Here is a 25,931-nt window from a genome sequence, read left to right as displayed (position 1 = left end):
CTTCATCAGAAGGACTGCAGCAGACTCTACCATTCTCAAGGACAATTAGAGAATACTCTATCAATAACAGCTACACATCTTAAGAGATTTTTAAGAAATCTGTATCTCTTTCATCTCAAAGGTTAAAGATTCTTTTAAGAATTTTTGATAGACTCATTAACAATCTCCAGGTGATAGAGATGCAGTAAGCCAGACTTACTTGATAGAGAGGTAGAGGAAGTCTTTTTACTTCCTGGATGCTGAAAGATTATTGTGTCCTTATCGTAGCCTTTCCCTTCTTGGCCGACCTCCACTACCTGAACCTGCAGCAGCGGGGCACTCCATTTCACAGTGTATTTTGGGCCAACCGGCACCAGGCTGCCAATGTCCGGCTGGCTCCTGGAAGAGAGCAACACAATGGCAATGAAGTGACTGACTAGAAAGAAAAACAGGTACAGAGGAGGAGGAGGAGCCTACCACATTTGATGAGTTCTCCCATCATTGATGCCCAGGAAGATTGCATGTTTTGAATTGAAATGAGTTGGTGTCCCTGTGTAGACACTGCCCCAGCCCTTTTGCTGGTAGAAGAAGCAGGCATAAGAAATGCAGTCAGAAGCACCGGACAGCAACTAACTCAGAATCTCAAACTTAGGGCAAGTATTTGCCCACAGCATTAGTAAAGTCATCTCCAATTCTGGGTCTACACTCATTAGCTTTACTGCAGGGGCTCATACACTGACGGTCGTATAATTTCTTCAGATATCTCAGGTTGATCCCAGGGATCTTCATCCTACCATTATGATCAGAAGATCAAATAAATTACCATCAGGATTTCTGTTATAATGCAGGGAGAGCAATAGTTTAATAACAGTTGTTTACTAGCTGCATACTTGGCGCATGGCCAAGTGGTTAAGGCGTTCGTCTGAAGGTCGCTAGTTCAAGCCTTGGCTGAGGCTGCTTGTGTGTCCTTGAGCAAGGCACTTAGCCACACATTGCTTTGCGATGACACCAGTGCCAAGCTGTATGAGTCCTAATGCCCTTCCCTTGGACAACATCGGTGGCATTCCCTTGGACAACATCGGTGGCATCGGTGGAGAGGGGAGACTTGCAGCTTGGGCAACTGCTGGTCTTCCATTAAAAAAACACCCTGCCCAGGCTTGTGCCCTGGAAACTTTCCAGGGAGCAAATCCACGATCTACCGAGACTAACAGAGGTTAAAACACTACATTTGTAAATCTGTAAATATTGGACTCCAATCAAGTTAACAATTGCACAATCATAACTGCTACTTTGTGATGCAGTAGAGCCGTCATTCACAAGTTGTAACGGTTGAGCTGATTGAGAGATAGGTTGATTAAGAAAGATCCTGAGAGGTGGATATTTTTCAAGCACAGGAAGAATGGTCTAAAAGGAAACGGAACCACAAACTTGACAAGCTGGAGTGGACTGTGACCACAGACTATATTGCAAGCACCATTGTACTTACTTTATATTGATGTTGGCACAGACGAGCAGGTCATTTAGCAGAAACACCCGCCGCTCCTTGGACTTTAGGATCTGTCCCCTCTCTCCATAAACCGTTTCTGTCAGAGTCTCACAAAGGACCACCTGCCGCTGACCAGAACTCAGCAACTGCACAGGAAAAGAAGAGGCATGAGAAACATACCAATGTGCATATTAGCTTTACATTCTGTGACACAAGGACTTAATCAAATTTAAGAAATGTGTGGAAATAATTTAGTTACATCCTAACAGAAAATACATCAATTTGAAATCTTGCCTGTCGATGGCTGTTATCTATTGAGGATTTATGGATAAAGACTTTTCATGATTTACTCAGTCATTTGTTGTGTATTTAATATTTTAGTAATATTTGATTATTTTTGTAAATATATTGCTTGATTAAGCATTCTTCGGTGCTTCCATAATTCATTAAGATTAAATGTATAATTACATGAATTGCATATGTCATGACACTATCTTGTGATACGTGTGCACCCTGTTAAAAGTAAAAGTTAAGTTAGAATTGCATTCCTGCCTTTGTCTTTATTGCAATTAGTTCTTACGTTTTGGAGTTACAAAACATAACAGCAGCAACAAAGAAGATATAAATGACCCCAAGATGACTACCTAACTGTTGAAGCACAAAGAAAAGTTTGAGTTTAAAAAAACATTGCAGCACTTGTTGCAAAGGGGAGAAAGTCAAGTTTTAAAAAAGGCAGGGAAATGGAAGAACTCACAGGTTCATAAATAGTGGCTACCAGGTGATAATAATCATTAAAAAAAAGCAAAAGTGGCTAGCCACATTGAAGGATAGACGCATTTGATTACACAAAAGATAACTGGATTTTGTATACTGAGTGGATTGTGCATTATTTTAAAGCAAATGGAATAGCTGAAGAGAAGTAAATGCCAATTTTGCTGAGTTCATTGGATTTAACAACATACAGTTTGCTTAGGAGTTTGACCACTCCTACCAAATGAGCAGAAATTAGCTTTGCTGTTAGCGTGAAAGTAATGCAGGAACATTTAGAATCAAACCATTGTTAACTGCAGAACACCTTAGGTTTTATAAATAGAATGAAAAGGAAGGGGACTCAGTTTCAGTGTACTTGGCTGATTGATGAGACTGAGTGCTGTCAGTTCAGAAATGGGCTTAACGATGCATGAAAGATCATTTAGTTTGAGAACTCTTACAAAAAAAATTTAAATAGCTCCTAACTGAAGCAGAACTTGCATTTAAAAGAGCAACTGAAATTGCTGTATCAATGATAACAGCAGACAGAAATGCAACTGAGTTGCAATCAGGAATAAAAGTGAGCAAGAAAAAAATTGCAATGTCTAAACAGAAACCTGCCTAGCTGAATGAATTGTGATACTGTTGTGACAGGGGCTCACATACACCAGACCAATGTAGATTTGAAGGTGAAACTTGAGGAAAATGCAACAAAGTAGGACACATACAAAGAGGATATCAGGCAGCCAAAAATAAATGGACTGCAGAAAGAGAAAAAGTCAAGTTGCAGTTTCAGAAAGAGCACTAATCTGCTTGAAAAATCTAATAATGAGAAGAGTAATGCAGGACTGGGTAGCCTTGAAATTTACAATGTCCCACAACATTAAGAAATAAGAGTAAGAAATCCTCCTCAGCAATTAACTCTTTAGGCCTGAAAGGAACAATTTAAAATTTACTATGCTTTGGACATCTATATAGTAATTGTATTATATGTAATACTGTAAATGTGTTTATGTATATGATATATATGCACATACAGTATACTGTACATTTTCATATATACATTATTCAAGCTGAGATACATTCTTTATTGAGCTGGAGTTTATAGCTAAGCAGGGAGGAGTGTTGTGCATTTGATATTCCAGTAATTGTGGGAATCTTGTAATTACATTGATTGATTAAGAATTCTTTGTTTATATGATTCATTATGGCTTTATGTAAAAATTCATGAATTGCATACGTCATTACACTACCATGTGATACGTGCGTACTTAAAGTTAAAAATGGAGTTAGACTTGTGTTCCTGGCTCTGCCTTTTTATTGCAATTAGCTTTTGTTTTTGAGTTACAAAACATAACACTATTGACCATACCATATAACAATTACAGCACGGAAACAGGCCATCTTGGCCCTTCTAGTCCGTACCGAACACTTACTCTCACCTAGTCCCACTGGCCTGCACTCAGCCCATAACCCTCCATTCCTTTCCTGTCCATATACCTATCCAATTTTACTTTAAATGATAATACGGTACCTGCCTCTACCGCTTCTACTGGAAGCTCATTCCACTTAGCTACCACTCTCTGAGTAAAGAAATTCCCCCTCGTGTTACCCTTAAACTTTTGCTCCCTAACTCTCTACTCATGTCCTCTTGTTTGAATCTCCCCTACTCTTAATGGAAAAAGCCTATCCACATCAACTCTATCTATCCCCCTCATAATTCTAAATACCTCTATCAAGTCCTCCCTCAACCTTCTACTCGCCAAAGAATAAAGACCTAACTTGTTCAGCCTTTCCCTGTAACTTAGGTGCTGAAACCCAGGTAACATTCTGTTAAATCTCCTCTGTGATGCACCATCAATAACTCTTGGAGACGAGAGGCGAGCTATAGGCTTTTATTGGCTGGAAGAAAGAACAAGCAGCAATTGACCACCACACTGCATCCTGGAGACTGAGGCCGGGGCTCAGGCCTCAATCGCCTTTATACCGGGGTCCATGGGAGGAGCCACAGGAGCAGTCAGCGGGGGGGGGGGGGGGGGGGGCGGTCCAGACAGGTATATGTAGTTCACCACACTCTGTACTCTTTCTATTTTGTTGACATCTTTCCTATAATTTGCTGACCAGAACTGTACACAATACTCCAAATTCAGCCTTACCAATGCCTTGTACAATTTTAACATTACCTCCCTACTCCTATACTCAATGTTCTGATTTATAAAGGCCAACATACCAAAAGCTTTCTTCACCACCCTATCCACATGAGATTCCACCTTCAGGGAACTATGCACCATTATTCCTAGATCACTCTGTTCTACTGAACATACCATTCAGGATGTGAAGATTTTGGACTCAATGCAACAGCAGGGACTGGGAAATAAAATTCTTGCATGTCCTTGTGCCTGATAAGTAACCAATGATTCGGACAATGGGCAATTCTGAGGCAGGGACAAAACTGGACCACGGGGAGAATGTTTCTGGTAGTTACCATCTATACTTAATATGATAAGTAGTTCCTTGGGCAATAAATTGGCAAAGTGCCCTTGGGGATATTGAACCCAAGTTTGTCATGCTGCTGTGAAATGACTGCAAATATTGCAATGACAACATATTATAGGATCAAAAATTTTATTTTCCTACATTTCATCCTTAGCAATAGAAGGAGAGGAAACACCCAGTAGAATTCAACATTTGTAGAATCCAATTTAAATACAAAAGACTCAGCATTTTTCAGTAAGAGTGTGGGATTTGAGTAAAGAATGCTATCTTAGCAGGACGGGAGAAGACATGCACAATTTTATCACACTGCATGAAAATAATGTACAAACATTGCAAATTAACTCTGCCAAACACTAATCATGTTTAACATCTGCCAGACTCTTTTCTCCTGATTTTTTTTGACTTTTAATAAAGACTGTGCCATTTACATTAAAGTCATTAACTTTGCTCATCTTCCAAGTCTTTGCATTAAGCTGCTTGCAAACAAATCTGATCCAGTGGGATCCATCACTGTTTCTGAAGACCATGTGTCACATCACTGTGTGCTGCATGAAGGATGTCAATTTACTGCTTATTAAATAACCTAATGTCAATATTGCAGATTAGATGATTAAATTCCTTATTATACCATATTTCATGATTGGCTGCTCTGCAGGCACCAACACCTGGTGAAGTTCAATGTTTTCAGAACCCAATTTAAATATAAAAGCAGAGCAGAATTTTAAAAGGGCATCGCTGCTCAGAATTTGGTAAATTTCCATACACAAGTCAATTAAATAATTCACACCGCAGAATGTTTCTGTGAAAAATGATTGCAAGTCTGCAATAAATAATTTCTTTCATGCAGCAGTTGTGCTTTGCTGATATGGAGCCAGGCCACATTACGTTGGAAGATTTTACACTTGATTCCTAGTTACACAAAACCAACTTTTCCCTGACATGTTCGTAAGAGGACTGAGCTGTAATATTTTACCCATCTCTCAGCCTTCTTCCAAAAGACCTCTGACCACTTCTCACACCATACTGTCCTTTCAGTGAGCTCTTTGATCAAAAGGCCTTAGAATACTTATTCACATTGAATATTCTTCGTTCAACTAGCCCACTTCATGCATGGTATAAATGTTTGCAGCAACTCAAACAAACAGCATTTTATCACTTCCAAAATTTGCCAGGTTGTGTGTGCTGACTATTCCACCACAGAAAGCAGCACTGGTCAATCTACCAGCTGAGTAACAGGAAGTACAACATTCCCTACTGCCCACTCCCTGGGTGTTGAAACCAACTACCTACTACACCTGCAATTAAATTGGCACATCTGGGCATCAAATGTGGGAACTTTCAGATCTGTGTGGCTCATCATCTCACTCTGCAAATAGCAGTTATTCTCTACAGAAGGATCAATTAGTGTTTTCTCCAATAATGTTCAGAGAAAACCTACAATATTTTTGCTGTGTTTACTTCATCAGCTATTGAACCAAATGGAAAAATACAGAAATTGGACAGAAGGATTTTCTTGATATGCCAAATGCATTTTCACAACTACTGTAGTGCCAGTAAGTCTCTGGATGTTGTCAATAGTAAATCTTGACATATAACCTGATGTAAAGGGGTTAAGTCTTCATAGTTCCACAGAGGAAGGAAATGAAAATTCACCTTCTCTTTGTACATTAACATCTTACACTGATCTTCTGTACAACCCTACTGCAGTTGTTAAATTATAAATAAAAAAATATTGTAAAACTTTTACAAAGCAATCTCTAATAAGTGCAAGTTTTCATGATTGATCAAAACAGCTTCTACAGGGTCAATCAATGGTGTTACGGTCCTCTTTAAACTGATGATCGCAAGACCGTGCTGGACATTAAGAACTGCCGGTCTGCTCCATCAGCGATACGCTCATTGGCGGAAGAGAGTGAAGGTGCTGGACGGTGCGGATCGCACGGCTGCCTGCGTCAGAGAGATGTCAGAGGAGTGCGAAGCTGATGCAATCAGTCCACATGGCAGAACAGTTTTGAATATTAGACACATCAGGAAGGATGCGAAGGTGCAGAAGAGGGTGTAGAAAATCTTATAGAGACATGGATGACTGCAGATGTTGGAATCTGGAGCAACACAAAATGCTGAAGGAGTACACCAACATCCGTGAAGGGAAATGGACAGCTGACTGTTTGGGTCATGGACCCGTTATCCAGAAAAGCTAATACTAAAACTTTCCGTGGATGATAATAGACCAAAGAAAAACAACCCAGGTTCTTGACAACAGTTTTGATAATGAAGTACAGATGGATTAGATGGAAGTGAGCCATTCCCTTCGGTGGAGAGCCCAAGGACTAGGGGGTCATAGATTTAAAAGTGTGGATCCGGGATACAGAGAGAATCCCTCTTAATACACATAACAATTATGATGTGGAATTCATTCTTTATAAGGATGGTAGAGGGACAGTCAGACGGGAATTAGATAAGCAACTGAGGAGGAATAATGAGCTTAAAGGAAAGAACAAGGGAATGGTATTAATTAGACAGTGCTGTCAAAGGCCTTTTAAAGCCAGTTAGATGCAATTGCTGCCACACATTTATCTCCAAGATTCCTCCCATTTCATTACCTTGTTGAGGTTCCGGTCTCCCACGCTCTTTGCCAGCTGCTGAATTTCGGCCATCTGATCCACCACTCTCTTCTGCTCATTGAGTTTCTCAGCCAGGGTTTCCAGTTCTGTCAGAGCGAGCTGCAATGAGAGCCGGTCAGGGTGCCCCCTTGGTGTGTTCTTCAACATATCCTAGGCAGTCAGAACAGGAGAAGGAGAAAGAACAATGATAGAGGAGGCAGTCTGAATTCCAAACACCAGAGATGGGTTTATTAGAGATGGCTTTGAAACCTAAAGCATAACTTTGCAGGATAAAGTCAATGCAGAAGAAGATTAAGCTAATAAATATTCTGTTTTGGCCTTCCAAAAATAAAATACTGCAGATATTGTAAATTAAACTAATAAATGCTGGAAGCACCCAACCGATCAGGCAGCTTCTGTGAAGCTTCTGTGATCATTGTTTCTCTTTCACTGCTGAGTATTTCTAGCTTGATTGTTTCTATTCATTTAGACACTTCTGGGGAAACAAAAACTGAAGTTCTGGTCTGGCCTGTGTGGGGTCCACACCCCACCCTACGCAAAGCACCTGTGATGTGTGATGAGCAAACCAGCTGAGATGGGGTCCAGAGTTGAACCCCCTGTGAACTATGCTGCTAACGAGAGAGAGAGAGAGAGAAGAAGAGGGGGAAGGCATCCTGCTGCAGATGCTGATAATGAGAGAGAGAGAGAGAGAGAGAGGGATTTAGTATTATGGGTTCTTCACTAATTGTTTACTTTGCTCCAAGGATGCTTTCTTTGCCTGCTTGTGTGGATTCCTGCTGAGACAGCAAGGCGGTACCAGGTGATGGACAGCTGAAGGATGGCTGGTACGCCATCAGGGGAGATAAAAAGTAAGTTTGCTGAGAAACAGGCAGACACACCATGGGACACTGAAAGAGCGTTGTGCACCCACAGGAAGGTGGAGGTTCAGAGGATCGATTCGGGGGAAATCGATCAGAGGCTCATAGTGTGTGTGTGTGTGTCCATCCTCGCCTGGGTGACAAGCCTACCACTGAAGAACGGTCACGCCTGTTGGTGACCACAACTGGACAAGAAGACAACGGAAGGTATGCCTGCAATGGCATCACCTCTCGCTCTCTCTCTCTCCCCAATGGTACAACAGCAACTATCTCGACATTTACTAAACTGAACTGAACTCTGCACCATCATAAGACTATCCATTTACAACTAAACTTCAATAGAGCTTGGTTTTGATTCCTATTTCCACATTTCTGTATATATCATTGCTAACCTGTTTTATATATATTTGCATTTTATAGTACTTTATTACTTAGTTTACTAAGTAATACCAGACTCCAACGTATCATTCCATTTCTGCTGGTTCAGTAACCCAGTCACAGGGTACATGACACACCAAAGAAAATAAAACCAATGTTATATTTCGTTATCCAACAGAAAGTTATCAATTGCTTATAGGTGTTACGTAAACCTGTCAGCAAACTCTTTGGTTCAATAGACCTGATTGCCGATTTAGTCTTTCTTTGTGGCTCACCCAACCATTCTCTTCCAACTTCTACGCCAGTTTTGAATAAGTTCATCTCATTCCCCCCCCCCCACCACCACCTGCCCCACACATTCACACGTTTGTGCTACACCACCCTTCACTTCTGCTGAACTTGCTAAGGTACTGGCCGGCCATGTCCGGTTGAATGGTGTATGGGCTGCATATTAACACACTTCAGAGTAGAACTTATAACTAATCCTTTTGAACGTTGAGCTAAACGTCATTTTCTCTCACCTGAAGCAACAGAATAAATTGTGGAAATCGTTGTATTGGCTTCACCATCAACCCATAGAGTGTTATCCGGTCAGAGGTGGAGGCTTGTTTCCTCTGCAAAAGATCAGAGAGCTGTTCAGTAATTTATCATCTCGCCTCCAGTAACCTTAGTACCCGCTTCTTGTTCCACATGGGGAGCATAACTGTTACGTGACAAACCTGCACCTCCCAAGTGGTGCATTAATAATCCCAGGGAAATTAGCGCACAGTTATCTTCAGCACATCTCCAAATGTTTTGGAGGTGGAAGAAATGGAGACACAAACAAAGCAGGAATAGCGAAACCTGAATGTAACGATATACAAAGCTCCTTTTATAAAGCAGAACCGGAAGATACCATGTAGAAATCTATAAACTATTCAATCTAAAGTACCTTTCCACTCACCCTCTTCCAAGTTTATCACCAATATAGGATAATTCCAATTATTAATTGATTCCTTGCAAAACCGAACAACGAATTGCAAGAGAGGAATTGTACTCAGCCTCATTTTGATTGCAATCAGGAAGCACCAAGAAAACACCGATGGTTCAAGGGTAAAAAGGCTGCAGGTGAAATGGAATGGACCATATGATACACTGACAGAACAGATGTTGCATGTCATGTCTTTGTTGTTCCATTTCATCATTTCTATTAGTTACATAAGTTTAAACTGCCATCTCTCCCAAGGATGATTATTCCGAGAATAGCTTTGCTGTTTCGGTTTGAGTGGGGAGAGAAAGCTTTGCTCAGGAGAGTTGTATGTTTGTAGGACTAACAATCCCTGAGGAATGCATTCAGCACGAAAACCTACACATTTTTGAAGAACAAGGGGACTGGATGATGAGATCAGTAAGCTGCAGGAAGATCCAGGACTTTCACAGCAGACTTCAAAGGTTTCAGTGACTTATGTTCTTTCACGAGGGAAAAGATACAGAGAGATGCTGCATTGCCAAAGTAACGAGAACCTTATGTTGATAATTGCAAGTAAAAATCCAGAAAAGAAAACTGCAAAATCCAATGCACAGACAATCTGTCAAACACTGAACAATGACAATGCTCTGTCACAAACGTGCCATGCTTTCAAAGGTGTGGGCAATAATTTGCCCGACCCCAAGCTCTTATCTCAAATCTGTGACATGCTTCAGTAAATGCTCGTTGCACCAGCTCAGTTGAAAAATCAGGTAAACGCTTCAAGAAAGGACAGTCCGTGACAGACACACACTCAAACTGCCACTACCTTTATGTATCCTTACCAAGATTACACAGAGCTGGACCGGGACACAATATTAGCTGCTGATCTCTTGCACATCTGTACATATTACCTGTACATTAGTGAGGACGGAACAGTCGAGGTAGAATCACTGGGTGATTGTCACTCCAAAAACATCATCACCATCAGCGCAGCTCAGGATCAATTAACCCATGGTGCCACCGTGGCTAGCTTGGGGTGTTCCGGAGTCCAGAGTTCAATTCCAGCACTGGAGTCTCCGCACCCCCTCCCTGTAGGATGTGTGGGTTTTACCCCGGGGTGTCCCGGCTTCCTCCCACAGTCCAACGACGTACCTGGCAGGTTAACTGGCTGTGCTTAGGCTAGGGTTAATCAAGGTTGTGAGGGTGCTCGGGTTCCATGGCCGAGAGGGACGGAAGGATCCGCCTGCACTGTAGAGCTAAATAAATAACAAAGTTTCGAGGGTGCTCCCACAAAATATCACAAGCGGGAACATCAAGGACTGTTACAAGTGGATTTTTTTTAAACATAAGAAACAGGATTGGAATTGTCCCAGTTGCCCCTGCCTCCTCCTCGTGCAGTCCCTCACCGCAGGGCGAGGTGTGGTTTACTCCCCTCCTAGTATACAGCTGGCTGATGTGGTGCTCAAGACTGCCTGCAGTGGGGCAGGGCAGGTGAATAGGTTTGCTCTCCCAAACTCTGCTTGCTCCTCTCAGAAGGGAAGTCAAGCTGTTGAAAGACATCCTAATAAAGCAAATCATGGAGCCCAACCCAATCTCCCAGTCCACCTTCACTTCACAATTACACTGAATCTCAGGTAAGCCAAAATCCTTTCTTCAAAAATAATAGCCTCCGTACAAGAGCTTCTAATGAAATGAAAGAACACAACGGCAGAAAAACGGTTTACATTTTCCTTGCAAGACTAATATAGGACATAAAATGCTTAACAAGGTGTACCCAAATCATTTCAATGAGTTCTGTAACACATTGCTATTGCCTTTCCAAATCGCCAGGTTTAAAATGAATACCAGAGACAAAAGGTTGGATTTGCTGCCCCCTTGTGGAATTGATTCTCAGCATTCTTCACTTTAAATACATTTTTAAAGTAATGCTGCAGACATTTTGCAACCTGAACGACGTTAAATCTCTTACAATTCATGGGGGATCTCTAATCACTCCTCCCAATCAGAAGAAGCCAAAAGCTTTTAGAGGACAACCATCTGCTCCAGTACGGAACAACACTGAACAAGGTCACCAAGAAATACACAATCTCTGCTGAAATGTTTCATCTCAGCATTACCAGCATTTGGTAGGGGGCAGGGAATACTATAATTACTTTCAATATCCTTAACTTTAGAGCTATGGGGAAGAAAGGATAAATATTAAGTCATCTGCATTTCTAAACCATGTTCAATGTCACATTGGAACCTTTTGGAAGCTGAGGGAGATGAAAATGATTTCTAAGAAACTTCACTTCAGATTCAGATTCAGATTCAGATTCAGTTTATTGTCATTTAGAAACCACAAATGCAATGCAGTTAAAAAATGAGTCAACTTTTCGGAATGATATCACAAAAAGGCACATGACAAAACAAACCACACAAGAAAAACCACATAACGTTGGTAATCCCCAATCCAGAGTCTGGAGAGGCTGCTGTGTTTCGATATCACGCTACCATCTTAGCACGTTCCCCAGAAAGGAACTCCAAACACTTGTATATGTAAATAGTTTTCACAGAAATTACAGCATTGAAAAAGGTAATTCATCATGCCAATTTCAAATGTGTGCAACAGTAGTGAAGACTGGTCCACTCTTTCACTACCTCCCGAAATCCTTCTAACTTGCCTTTCAGTGCCTTTGTTTTTTTTTAATTTTATATATTTTATTTGAAATATGTTTTCATTTTTCTTTCAGATTCTGCTCTCTTTTTAATGCTACATCTGAATCTGCCTCCACTCCTCCCGTCAGTGCAATCCTAACCATCGCTGTGTAAAGCAGGATTTTCCTCGCGTCACCTTTGGTCCTTTTTGCCAAGCACTTCTATTTTATGTCCCTTTGTTCTTGAATCCTCCACCAATGGCCGGTTTCTCTTTACCAACTCTGTCAACGCCCTTCTGCTTTAAATGCCTCTGGTAATCCCCCCCATAGTCATCTCGGTGTTGAGAAGGACCCCAGACTCTCCAGCTTATCCATGTAACTAACGTCCCTTGTCCCTGTAACCATTGGGTAAATCTCTACTGTGCCCTCTCCAAAGTCCATCCACGAGTTCTAAAGTGTGGCATACACAATATTTTTTATAAAGTTTTATAATGTTTATAATTATAACATTTTATAATTCTTTTTAATAAAGTTTCTTCCCTTGCTCTTATAGAATATTAAATAAATCCTAGGATCCATACACTTTTAGTTAAACCACCTTAACTTGCTGTCCCACTAACAATTGATACTGCACCTGTACTCCAGATATCTGCTCTTTTCTCCTCTGAGCTGCACACTATGCAGCACATCTCAGGACAGTTATCATAAAGCTTTACAGTGCTAGATATAGGGGTTCAACTCCGGCTGATGTCTGTAAGGAGTCTATAAGTTCTTCTTGTGTGGAATTCCTCTGGGTGCTCTGGTTTCCTCCCACATTCCAAAGACGTAATTTGTGGGAATGCTACGTTGGTATCAGAAGCATAGAGACACTTGCAGGCTACCTCTAGCACATTCTCGGACCCTGTTGCCCGTTGACGCAAATGATGCACTAATAATAACAATTTAAAAAGCTAATCCTTCTCACACCTCTTCAATTTTTCTCTCTATTACAACTTTTCATGTTACTGGAATGGATAAAACAGGAGGGAATCAGCTAAAAGCACGATAAAACTAATTGATTATTAAAGACAAAAGTCATCAAACTATAAGCAAAATACTGCAGGTGCTGGAAAGATGAAATAAACACAGACGATACTTGAGGTGCTCAGCTCTTCAGGTAGACAAACAGTTAACAAGCAGCAAAGCTCATCAAGTTGAAATGTCCACTGTTTCTCTCACCACAGACGCTGCACAGCCTGTTGAGTTTTAGCAGTGTTGCCAGCTTTTAAATCATCATTAACCAAGAGTTCAGACTCACCTTCAGGAATTCCAGAAAGGCAGGTTTAGTGAGGCAGGCCTTCTTAATGAGAGCCATAGCATTGGTGAAGTTGTTCACATAGTCACTATATACATCCAGCACCATAGACTTTGAGAACTGGAAGAGAAAAATACATGATTTCTGCTAAGCTGCAGTTGGGCAGACCCGCATCACTATAACCACTGCAGTCAATCTCTTCTTCAAATATTCATTCCCTTGCTGAATCCAATTCATTAGAAGAGCAAGCTCAATTATATAAGAAAAGTAAACACAATTAGAAAGAACCCTAACACTCAATAATACCCTTCAATATTGTCAGTGAACTTCATGTACTCAAGTACCCCTGTAAGTTTGGATGGATTTATTTTACAATGGCTATCCCACCTCACCTGTGAGAGGTGAGCAGAGGAATGAAAAGCACCATCAGCATCGTCATGACCACTTACTGAGGCAACAAAGAGATCTCCAATCTTCTCTGTGGCATCCCACTCAGCTACCCGTGAAGACAAAGCAATCTGAAACATCGAATGGCATTGAAGAACTTCCCTTAGACGGTAAAACACCACCCGTAACTTCCTCAGGCTCATCAGCTTGGGCTCAGCTTCCAGCAACGGCTTCTTGTACTCCTGGGTGGGCAACAGAGAGGCACAAGGACTGCAAATGGAAATGGTTTATCATCACATGGACCGAGACACAGTGAAAAACTTTTGCTTGCATACCACCCATCTCAATCCATACATGATTACAGCAGGGTAGTAAAAGGGAAACAGAATGCAGGATATAATGTTAAGAGTTACAAAGAAAGTCCAGTGTAGGTAGTCAAATAAAGTGCAAGGACCACAACTAGCAAGTTTGAGTACTAGCAGTGAAACTACTGGTTCCTTTAAACTATTCTGCCGCTCATCATCAATCCCTGTATCATTCTTCCGGACTATTTCCATGTACCCCATTTTCCTTAACACTGAAAAATCTATAACTTTAATATACTCCATGACTAAGCCTCCACAGATATCCAAAGTAGTGAACTCCAAAACTTCACCACCCTCTGAGTAAAGGTACTTGTCCTCATCTGGGTCCTAAACGACCTACGCGTAACTCAATCAGCAGCAACACCTCAAGAGTCCTGCTTCCATTCTGCCGAGCCTTATATGAACTTCTTGCATTTCTGTGACATCAGCTCTCCTTCCTCTAGAATACAGCAATGGAACAGACTTAATCTCTGCCTACATATTAAATCCAAATCTAGTTAAGGTGCCAACATGCATTGCTTTGGGATGTTGAAGGAAGAAACCAGGTTGGTTGAGCAAGCCAGGGCTTTTTCTCTTTGGAGTGATGGAGGATGAGAAGTGACTTGATAAAACTGCATAAGATGATAAGAGTGCACAGCCAACACCGTTTTCCCCCATTTGGAGTAAAGTATGGGGGGGGGGGGGAATGTCACAGGTAGTTTCTTTTTAAAAAAGAGTGGTAAGTACATGGAACATACTGCCAGAAATGGCGATAGATGCAGACACTTTACGGACATTTAAAAGACTTTTCCATAGACACGTGGATGGATGGAAAATGCAGGGTTATGCAGGGGGAAGGATTACATAGATCTATTATACTGTTCTATGTTCGATAAACCAACATGGTTACAGGGAGTATATGCAAACCCCACACAAACAGCACCAGACATCAGGACTGAACCTAGGGTGCCAGAGCTGTGAGGCAGTGGATCTTGTAACCATGTTGCCCTTTCCTATTAATTAATTCTTAATCCAAAACTCCAATATTACAAGGAGCGCCTCCCTGCAAAGGTAAGGAAAGCATATTGAACTATCTCAGCATCCATCACCCCATCAGGCAAAGAGTTATAAAATCTCAACACTTGGGGTGAAAATATTTTTCCTCAACTCCCTGCAAACTGGTTGCTGAACATCTTCGCAAATCCTTTTGCAGGAATCACAGTGTCATCCTCACAAATGAGTTGAGCAGTAGGAAAGTCTCTCAGCACATGCTTAGATGTACTCTGTTGCTTCTATGCTTCTTTTTCAGACCTTCGGGGTAAAGCATTCAGAACATGGTAACGGATCTCCAAACTCTTACCTGTAGTATCCGTTTCAGAGATTCAACATAACTCCGTTCACTTTGCACGATTGAACTCAAAATATGTCTTCGAACAATCTGTTAGGCAAGAGAGGCACAATATTTAGCTCCAAAATCCAGCTTTGGAAAGAGCAGTGTCTCAGATTACAGACTTAATATTATAGAATTCTTAACTGATCACGAGGAAATGTGACATAGGAATGCGTGTTAAGTCGATGAAACTATAGGGTTAAGATTGAGCTCAAGCAGACAGAGCAGCCTTCAAATGCAACCTGCTCCAGTTCTGAACATGCACACACTGGGGTGTGTGCACCTGCTGAACGCTTGTGTCAGAGACGTGGACAGCTCCATAGAACCAACTGTGGTTTCATCATTCTGGGCCATTAGAGCAAGAACCACTGATAAAGGGCCAAGCGATGGTGGTGGGGGGGGGGGGGGGGACCTAACAAGTGGAAAGATAAACCGGATCAAGCTACACTTTGAACAATTCAGGGCCATCATCATTATCCAGCTACAGAAACGAGTCACTTGACAGCTGATGCAAGGTTAGAGAGTCACTGCATAACAAGCAAAAAGGCAGTATTTTCTCAATTGTGCCCCCTCCTTCAATGGGCAGCTGGGACAAATTGCAATCCATCCCTGCACTGCTCAGGCTGAGATCCACTAATGACTATTTTGTCATCAAATTTGGAAACTTTTTTCTCTACACTGAGTCACTTACATGTGCCAGTAAATAAAAGGACAAACCACTATAAACAAATGTACACTCTAGGGTCATCCAGTGAAAGGGTCAGAAGGTACTGACCTGCTGAGGACTCAGTCCTGGGGGCATAGGACTGAGCTCTGGTGGAGGGTGTTTCGAGTCCGACACCGGAACATCAAGATAGCCTGCATCATCCTCTTCATACTGATCTGAAAGAAAATAAAATGAAGTTTCAAAGTTAGTTTTTAAAGAGTAGAAGTAGCTTTTGCCGTTAAATAGCTGAGGGATTGGCCAGGCAGCGGTTCCTTATTTTAGAGTCAAGGATCAAGTGTAAATTTAAAATTATGAGAGGTCTTGATAAGGGGCAAGTGAAGGCTCCAGCAGAGACATCAATAACCAGAGAACATAGATTTAAGGTAATTGGTGAAGGTATTCGAGAATGAGATAGAGAGGAAGTGTAATGTGGAACTTGCTACCCAAAAGAGGCAGATACATAGACATAAAAGGAAAAGTTTTTACAATTGGATAAACACTTGATAAACTTATAATCCAAGAGAATACAAATCAAGAGCTGGTCATTGTGATTAATCTCAAACCACTCTGTTGCACCACTGTGGTGGACTGAATGGCCCTATTCTGCATTCTGTATATTTTTCATGTAAGAAATACAGTAAGTGATTACACTAGTAACTGACACAGAACATCAAAAACAATAAAATGTAACAAGAAAAAAATCAAAGTAAACATTGTTTGGTTACTAAAAGAAAGTACTCTTCCTCTTATTCCCTTCCAAACGCCTGCCAATATCACTTAGTCCTTGTTTGTTCTCCCCCCAGACGCTGATCAACCTGCTGTCTGCAGCATTGCAGATCTCCAGGAGTTGTAGTTTCTCATTCCCAATGGCCTTAGCTTATGAGGCATTTCCCTGTTTAAATCCCGAGCCTATTTTTCAGTTCACTCCATGAGGCAGAACAAAACTAGCAGGGCTGCAGTAGATTTTGAGTCTCTGGATAAGCAAGAAGAGTTTATTGGATTAAAAATACAATGAATTGAACTTCCTGTTGCTGATTGTTACTCATCAACCCGTGCTCTGCCCCAATTCAGATCAGAAACTGACTGACATGTCGCAGCTGTAGAGCAGAAAGTCTGAACTTGTGCGTAAAGGAAAAGCTTGTGAGTGAGGAGAGAAGCTCATGTTTGTGGTTTTGACCCTACTGAATCAGCAAAAGTGCAAAGGAAACTTTCAATCTGTCAGAGACTGCGCTGCTTCACTTAAGCAAGCTGCTAAAATCTAAAGTTTACAACAAATTATCATTTTGAGATGAAACCTGCTGTTTCTAATCTAGTTGGCATAACACAATCCACAACTGCTGGGTACGATGCAATAGCAAATATTCTGAAAGATGATTACTTGTTTTTGGAAAAGGATGAGATTACATGGAGGGAAACATCCAATGCTAAGAAGCCAGCTACACTCCACTGATTCATAGTTATTTGAACATTGAATGGTGCAGCCATAGATTCGTAAGGGAATAAACACACAGACTGAAGATTTAATTTTGGAAGATTTCATGCAACTTCAATATAGGCCAAATCACCAGCATCTGCCTTCAAGAACCACCCACCTGCTTCTTCTTTATTTAGATGTGCTACATAAAGACCGGCTCCCATCACCGTCCTTAGGCACTTACCGTCCAATTAGTGTTGTCCAAATGATACTGGCCTTTAAAATCAGTCCACAACAGCCAACAGCTACAGCCCTTGAAGCAAGCCAAACAGTCTAATGCAAACATTTAATTCACTAGCATTCACTGTGAACAATCTCAAAAGACAAACTCCATCCCCGGCGTCAGGAAAGGCTCCATCGTGAAGGCCATCACTGTGAAAACTCCAGCGCAAACAGTATGTTAGCTCTCACCCCCCCCCCCCCCCGGCATCTTGCCTGAACAGCTACTCAATAATCAGAAATGTTTGTGATTTCCCTTCTGCTCTCCCAGCAGGAGTGTATGTGCTGTCACACTGGCTAAAAGCCAGCTATACCAACACTATCCTGATGCTGGGTTTCAACCTAAAACTTTCAACAATTAACTTCTTTCTTCCTTTCTCAACCTACTGAGTTCCTTTGGTGGATAGTTTGCTGCTCCCTATTCCAGCATCTGCAGTCTCACGTATCAATACCAGTGTTGCTCTGAATCACGCCATTCCTCAACTTGCCCGGTCTACTGGTTATTAGTTTTGACATCTTTAAAACAAGAAGGTGTGGAGTTGGCATGAAGGGTGGGGGGCAGAAGGAGGGGCTCAGAGGGAGCAACTAAAAGCAGCATAGAATCATTTTTTCCACACTATTAAACATACACCAGGGAAGACCAGGTGGCAGGGTGGAGATGCATCTCTGCCAAAGGAGATGTAAGGTGCTTCTTCCCTCCATTAGCCTGCGGGTCACCCTTAGGCAATGTGAAGTACCTGCTTAGCCCCCTGATCAGGGTCACATGAAGCCATGGGAGCAGGTGGTGTATGGTCCTATGAGCAGCTGGTGCATATCACAAGTCCTAGTTGTGGACCCACTGAAGCCAGGCAGACAATCTCCTGAAGAGTATTGATAATGGCTGGGGTCATTCATCTTGTAAAGACTCTGCCCAGAAGCATGGCAAATGGCAAATTACTTCTGTAGAAAAATTTGCCAAGAACAATCATAGTCATGGATAAGACCACGATCGCCCACGTCAATACGACACGATGATGGTGGTGATAAGTATTTCAGTAATAAATTTACTTTCAACTTTGAGCAAGCTGCTGAGCTTTTTTTTGCCACAGTTCTTGCTTTTTTTTTCAGTTTTCATAAAAACAGAGCTTAGAGCTGTACACCACGCAACTGGGCCAACACCTTTTTGCTCATGTACACTAGTTCCACTTGCCTGCGATGAGTCCACATCATTCTGTGTCTTGCCTAATTAAGTGCTTAATTAAATGTCTCTTTATTATAGTGGTTGTTTCAAACGTGTTCCATATTTAGGACATATTTAAACAGGCACTTATTGCTGCATTTCATATATCAACAACTCTCTTTAAGGTGGATGGATAGGACTCAATTCTCTTGTAATGGTTCCTTCTTCCACCTTAAACCTCTGCCGCCTTATTTTGAAACATTCTGACTACCTACATTAGCTCTTGCCTATAATAAGTATATATACGTACATCTTTGAGGACACCACTCAGCTTCTTTTGTCCAAAGCAAACAAACCAGCCTATCTGATGTCTCCCCACAACGAAAGTGCCAAACTCAGTGAATCTCCTTTGCAACCATATTGCTCCTGTAGTGTGGTGACCAGAACTACATACAAGGGCAGTCTAGACAGTGTTCTGTAAAGTTGCAACATAATGCCCCAACTTCTACATCCTATGAAAAACACACAAAATGGTGCAGAAACTCAGCAGGTCAGACAGCATCAACGGAAATGAGTAGATAGGTGACATTTCGGACCAAGACCCTTCTTCAGGACTGAGAAGGAAGGGAGAAGATGTCAGATTAAAAAGTGTGGGGAGGGGAAAGAGGCTTGCTGAAATCTGATAGGTGAAATCAGGTGGAGGGGAAAGGTCAAGGGCTGGAGAAGAAGGAATCTGATTGGACAGCAGAGTGGACCATAGGAGAAAGGGAAGGAAGAGGGGACCCAGATGAGAAGAAGTGAAAGGTCAGAGTGGGGAATAGAGGAAGTTGGAGGTGGGGGGGGAAGTTGTTTACTAAGGAGAAATTGATATTCATGTCATATATCCCATGCCCTGGTCTATGAATGCAAGCTTACCTCATGCCACATGCCACCTTCATTTTCATCTGCAGTAATTGTGTTGTCACTCTCAGGGAACTTGAGAATTAGAATCTCAATATTCTTTTATCAATTCGCATTTCTTCGTGCTGAACCACAAACTGTCTATACACACTCAGTGGCCTCTGTACTTAAGTGGCCAATGAAGTATGTTTGTGGTCTTCTGCTGCTGTAACCTATCCACTTCAATGTGTGATGTGTTGTGGTTATTGAGTTACTGTTGCCTTCCTGTCAGCTTAAACCAGTCTGGCCATTCTGCTCTGACCTCTCTCATTAGCAATGCATTTCACCCGCAGAACTGCCATTACAGGGATGTTTTTCTTTGTTTTTGCACCATTTTCTATAATCTCCAGAGACGGTTGTGCATGAAAATCCCAAGAGATCATCAGTTTCTGAGATACTCAAACCTCCCCATCTGGCACCAGCAATCATTCCACAGTTAAAGGCACTCATATCACATTTCTTCCTCTTTTTCATAATGATAACTGAACCTCTTAAACATATCTGCTTACTCTTGTGCGTTGACTTGCTGCCACCCTGACTAGATATTTGCAATAGCAAGCTGGTGTATTGGTGTACCTAAGAAAGTGGTGACTGAGCATATTATCTGTTCAACTTGCCAAACTGCATCATTTTGCCACTACCCCTGCCTCTTATTATCAAGCTGATTTTGGATATGATGTCAGCTCAATTCAATATTTTGTTTTTGATTATTGTTAATAATCTTCCCTTTATTTCAATCATTCAGTACAGTGTCATATGACATGGGTGATCATGGTCTATCCATGATCGTGATTGTTCCTGGTCAATTTTTCTATAGAAATGATTTGCCATTCTTCTTCTGGCCAGTGTCTTTGCAAGACCGGTGTCCCCAGCCATTACCAATGCTCTTCAGCAATTGTCTGCCCGGCATCAGTAGTCGCATAACCAGGACGTGATATACACCAGCTGCTCACACAACCATCCACCACCACTTCCCATAGCTTCACATGACCCTGGTCATGGGGGGTGCTACACCTTGCCCAAGGATGTCCTGCAGGTTAGGGGAGGGAAGGAATGCCTTACACCTCCTTTGGTGGAGACACCACCACCCCAAAATAAATATTTGTCACCAAATGCTACCCAGAGATTCATCTTAACCATATAACCATATAACAATTACGGCACGGAAACAGGCCATCTCGGCCCTTCTAGTCCGTGCCGACGCCTACACTCACCTAGTCCCACTGGCCTGCACTCAGCCCATAACCCTCCATTCCTTTCCTGTCCATATACCTATCCAATTTTACTTTAAATGACAATACCGAACCTGCCTCTACCACATCTACTGGAAGCTCATTCCACACAGCTTCCACTCTGAGTAAAGAAATTCCTCCTCCTGTTACCCTTAAACTTTTGCCCCCAACTCTCAAATCATGTCCTCTTATTTGAATCTCCCCTACTCTCAATGGAAAAAGCCTATCCACGTCAACTCTATCTATCCCCCTCATAATTTTAAATACCTCTCTCAAGTCCCCCCTCAACCTTCTACGCTCCAAAGAATAAAGACATAGTTTGTTCAACCTTTCCTTGTAACAATTTCACACTAGAAACAAAGAAATACAACAGAATCAATGAGAAGCTACACATAATGACAAACAACCAATGTACAAAAGAAGACAAATTATTCAAGTACGAAAATAATTAATAATGACAGTTCAAAGCTTGGGCAGCACCTGGAAAGAAACAAAGTTAATAAATCAGTCTGAAGGACTGAAGTAGGTGAACTGGAAAAGAGATATATATGGTGAAATGATTGAATCATGCATCAAATAGAAACCAGCAAGCACACACTTGTTGGACCATTTTTTTTCATAATTTTAGTAGTCTTTACAGAAAGGGAAAGCCTATAAAATTCTAAGAGGACTGAACAGAACAGATGATGGAAGTATTTATGATGGCCTGGGAGTCCAGAACCAGTGACACAGCCTCAGGATAGGAAACGTGAATGTTGAAAACAGAGATGAGAAGTTTCTTCATCTGGATGGTGTAAGCCTATGAAATTCATTATAGCTGAAGGCAGTGGAAGTCAAATTGTTAAATACAAGGGGAGGTAGATGCACTTCTTAATCTAAAGAGATCATGGGACATGGGGAGACAGCAGGGACAGGGCAATGAAGTGGATGGTCACCCACAATTGCATTCCATGGTGAACCAGGCCTGAAGAGCTCAATGGCCATTGCTGGCTTCTGTTTTGTTTCCATGACAATGAGCAAAGGCCATTTTTCCAATTTAAAAGAGTGCAGAAGTTTTATTAGGTGATGATCAGATCATGGACAACCACAGACACCAAGGGACCAGGAGACCAGGCACAACATCAACTCTGCAGCATAGCAGAGCTTTCAAAATGCAGTTGAAGAAGCTACAAACAGACAAGCTGTATTTTCACAGCACATTCCTGGAAAGTAACTGTATTAGTCCACCAACAAGACCATGACGTGATTCAAACCAAATATTGACAATACCTTGAAACTCTCTCTTTTGAAGGAAGGATACTTTGCGCATGACTGCATTTTTTGTCTTCTCCAATCCATCTTTAGTCCCATTCCTTGCCGCCTTCATGAGCTGCTGCATCTAGTGTGAGGAACAATGCAATGATTAACATGTTCACATTAGAAATACTCTGCTTACCCCAGAGATGTCAATAACTGCCAATGTCTATTAGGGCCATTTTTATTTCAAAAACAAAGCAAACTTCAGTTAAGATTGTTCCAACAAACAGTTTCTCTGTTGCAAAGAAGACCAACAAGCCAACTTGATCTTTAAAATTTCTCTCCATTACTTTCTTCTCCACTTCAGTCATGCTGCTAACTGCTCTCTGCTTTCACCAAACTGTGACCACTGCTTCACATGCATCTCCTCTATCCTAAACTGCTGAAATCAACATACACTATCGTCTGCTCTTCCTTTGTGACCAATTAGACCCCACAATTTCCAGCAGCAAACAACTTCTACCTGACTTAGTCAAACTTTTTCATTGTGGATGCTCAGAAGCGTTGGGGAATGCAAGACAAAAATACATCTTTTAATTATGTTCAGGACCACAAAGTGGACTTCTGGAAAAGGTAGTAAAAGTAAGTAATGTCAGGCCTGAGAAACAGAGGATTGCGCATTTCAGGTATCCATTCATAGCTCACACACATTTTCCAAGTCATGGTTGAGAACCTATTGCAGAGTAAAGTTTTTTTTTGGAATTAAATTGCAACAATGTGCCTAAACATCAACTTCTGAAAATATCACTAACGCAGAAGCATCTCCTTTCCCAACCGGTTATTCCATGGCCTACATTTACACTGACACTCATGCACAGGAACAACAGGGTTGACACTGCCTCTGATCACAACACCCAGATTTTGTTTCTTGAAGGTTTGCTCTCTAACAGAGCACGTGTTGCTTGGTTTCTCTAACCCGAGGGAAGTAGAAAGACAGAGCGAGATACCTTGCAATCATACCGCTGCTTCAGCTCCTGCACGTCTCTGCCCCTGACTTTCATGGCCAGGAATTCTCTCTTAGTCCTGGCGTACTTCTCCTTCAGTCTACTGAGATCCGGGGAAAGCTGAGCAGCAACCGGGAGAGGAGGATGAGCACAGGAAAGAGAAAGAAAGAATGGGCAGCAGAAGAATAGAAGTGCATGAGAATTAGTGACATAGCATGTGAAGACACTATGTGCTTTAACATTCAATGAAATGTCCAGTATTGATTCTGCAAAAGAACTGCAGGCAGAAATGTGATAAATGCCAGGGATCAAGTTAAAACTCGGCGAGGTTAAATACAAGGCAGCTTTATCAATAATGAACCAAGCGACATCTGCATGTGAGTCTTACTATCACTAAATATCAGGTAGTATTAAGTGCAAGGGTAGAAAACATGCACAGATGATGCAAAGTCATTGTCCCATGCAGAAGAGACAAATGGCCAAACACCTGTGAAAAACAGGTTATGGATCTAGAAAGGCAACTAATCAACTGAAAAATAAAAGTAAAATGAAACACACAAAATAAACCTGGAAGCATTCTATCATCTGTGTCCAATGATAGTACACATCTACAAAGCAGCTCAGGTGTGCTACCAATGACAGGTTCCCCTAAACCAGGGGGTCCCAACCTTCGTTATGCCACGGATCTCTACCAGTAGCCAAAGGGTCTGCGGACCCCAGATTGGGAACCCCTACTCTAAACCCACTTATGCTAGCTTAGCAACAGCTCAATTGTTATGACACAACCAAGATCAGGATGAATAAACCCCACATCAGCAAGATTAAGCCATCCCCAAGGCTGTCAGTGGGGAATAAGCAAGTGGAGGTCATAGAGGGAAGCAGTAAAGATACCTCATTTAATATACTTAAGACACAGTTAGGTAGATTTTTGCATAGTCCAGGAATAAAGCCCAGTTAAGTGGAGATGAATCCACGGCCAAATTAGCCATGACCTTTTTGAATGGTGGAACAGGCTCGATGGGCCAGATGGCTTACTCCTGCTCCTGTTTCGAAACGTTATTATGCAAATCTAACGTTTGCTTGAGTGTATGATTTGGCTTGCCTCTTGGTACTGTATTTACAAGAGCCATCAGGATTAATTCCATCTTGGCATTAATGAACTATGGACTTCATAATACACTTCGAACATGCTGCACAAAGCTGATTTTCAGTAGCTTAGTCAGGTTAAATAATAGTATTCATTTTACAGTCTCCTGTTTTAAAATGTGCGCCACTGTACTACGGAAAGCAATTGCCGTGCAATCCCAGTTCCCCCACACATTGTTGGTCTTTATTTTCAACAGAAGGAACAAGTAGCCCATCAAAATATTTCAAGGATTTGGTCCTTCCACTTCAACCACGTTAGCAATAACCCAATGCCACCCGTGAAACCAATTCATCTCTGAATGACCAGCATTTTAAAACTGTCAGTAATGCAGCACAAAGTACAATGGTCTATTGCATTTATAATAATGTACTACCATTACCTTAATGTTCATGAAAGACGATTGAAAATAAAAACATCATTATTTGCTAAATAGCTTGAATTGTCTAGAGAAAGCAGTGTGCTTGTACAGAGAATCAGAGTGGTCAGCTGGTAACAAACTCCTGGCGCCAGGTATTTCTAAGTCATCCTCAGAACCTTAGCACTGATAACACAAATTTGCATAATATGATCTGAGAATAGGCAGACCAAAATTGTAATAGAAATTAATGATGATTGATTTCATTTTCAGTCTCTGGTGAAGAAATAATGTCCCCATGGTTGAAGTGGGGCTGTTATTACCCCACGCTTTTGTATAACTAACATTATTTATTTGTAACCATATTTAAATACATTGCAAATATGTTGTCGAAGAAACTATTTGAAATATCCAGCCAGGATTACTGCATGTTGACAGGCTAATCAGCTCAACCCATTCATGCCAGCAGCAACATTCCTCTTAAATTTCCTCCTGTCATTCTTGACGTAAATCTATCAGCATGACTCTCTGCCCTATCCCCCTTTGCATGTTTATTTAGCTTCTCCTAAAATACATCAAGTTCTTACAAATTATTTCCTACTCCTCAACATTCTTGGCCTCTGGTCATTTCTATACTTTGATAAGTGGCTGAGTGTGGGTGGCATGTTTAAAATTGAAAAGAATCTGCAGCAACTCAAGGAAATATCTTTTCACTGATCATATTGCCTTATGAAACTCGCCCATACTATTCCACTCTTAGCTACTGAATAAATTCCTGTTAAGAGCATCCACCCATCAGAGTCCAGAATTTCTTCAATGTTATTAGTACTTTTCTAAAAAATGTCAGTAATTCACAACAAAAAAAAACACTTGAAGATAAGAAGTTGAGG

The 25,931-nt window shown here is 41.4% G+C and overlaps 1 protein-coding gene across 6 annotated transcripts in view; it reads right to left on the bottom strand.

Annotated features, from left to right (window-relative positions):
• Positions 1 to 25,931, bottom strand: part of LOC132382028 (rho guanine nucleotide exchange factor 10-like protein) — a 193,884-nt gene that overhangs the window by 61,292 nt on the left and 106,661 nt on the right. For all 6 annotated transcript variants that reach the window (XM_059951841.1, XM_059951842.1, XM_059951843.1 and 3 more), the window contains 9 exons: positions 22,569 to 22,677; positions 16,346 to 16,452; positions 15,541 to 15,618; positions 13,899 to 14,078; positions 13,453 to 13,569; positions 9,092 to 9,184; positions 7,315 to 7,485; positions 1,466 to 1,611; positions 200 to 378 (listed from right to left, as the gene is read on the bottom strand). In XM_059951841.1, the coding sequence (XP_059807824.1) occupies positions 200 to 378; positions 1,466 to 1,611; positions 7,315 to 7,485; positions 9,092 to 9,184; positions 13,453 to 13,569; positions 13,899 to 14,078; positions 15,541 to 15,618; positions 16,346 to 16,452; positions 22,569 to 22,677 (1,180 nt within the window). The remainder of the gene's footprint in view (positions 1 to 199; positions 379 to 1,465; positions 1,612 to 7,314; positions 7,486 to 9,091; positions 9,185 to 13,452; positions 13,570 to 13,898; positions 14,079 to 15,540; positions 15,619 to 16,345; positions 16,453 to 22,568; positions 22,678 to 25,931) is intronic.

Source organism: Hypanus sabinus, chromosome 27 (genome assembly GCF_030144855.1).
Source record: "Hypanus sabinus isolate sHypSab1 chromosome 27, sHypSab1.hap1, whole genome shotgun sequence".
NCBI classification, from domain to species: domain Eukaryota; kingdom Metazoa; phylum Chordata; class Chondrichthyes; order Myliobatiformes; family Dasyatidae; genus Hypanus; species Hypanus sabinus.
Note: the sequence above shows the minus strand (reverse complement) of the source record. Positions and strands in the feature narration are given on the sequence as shown.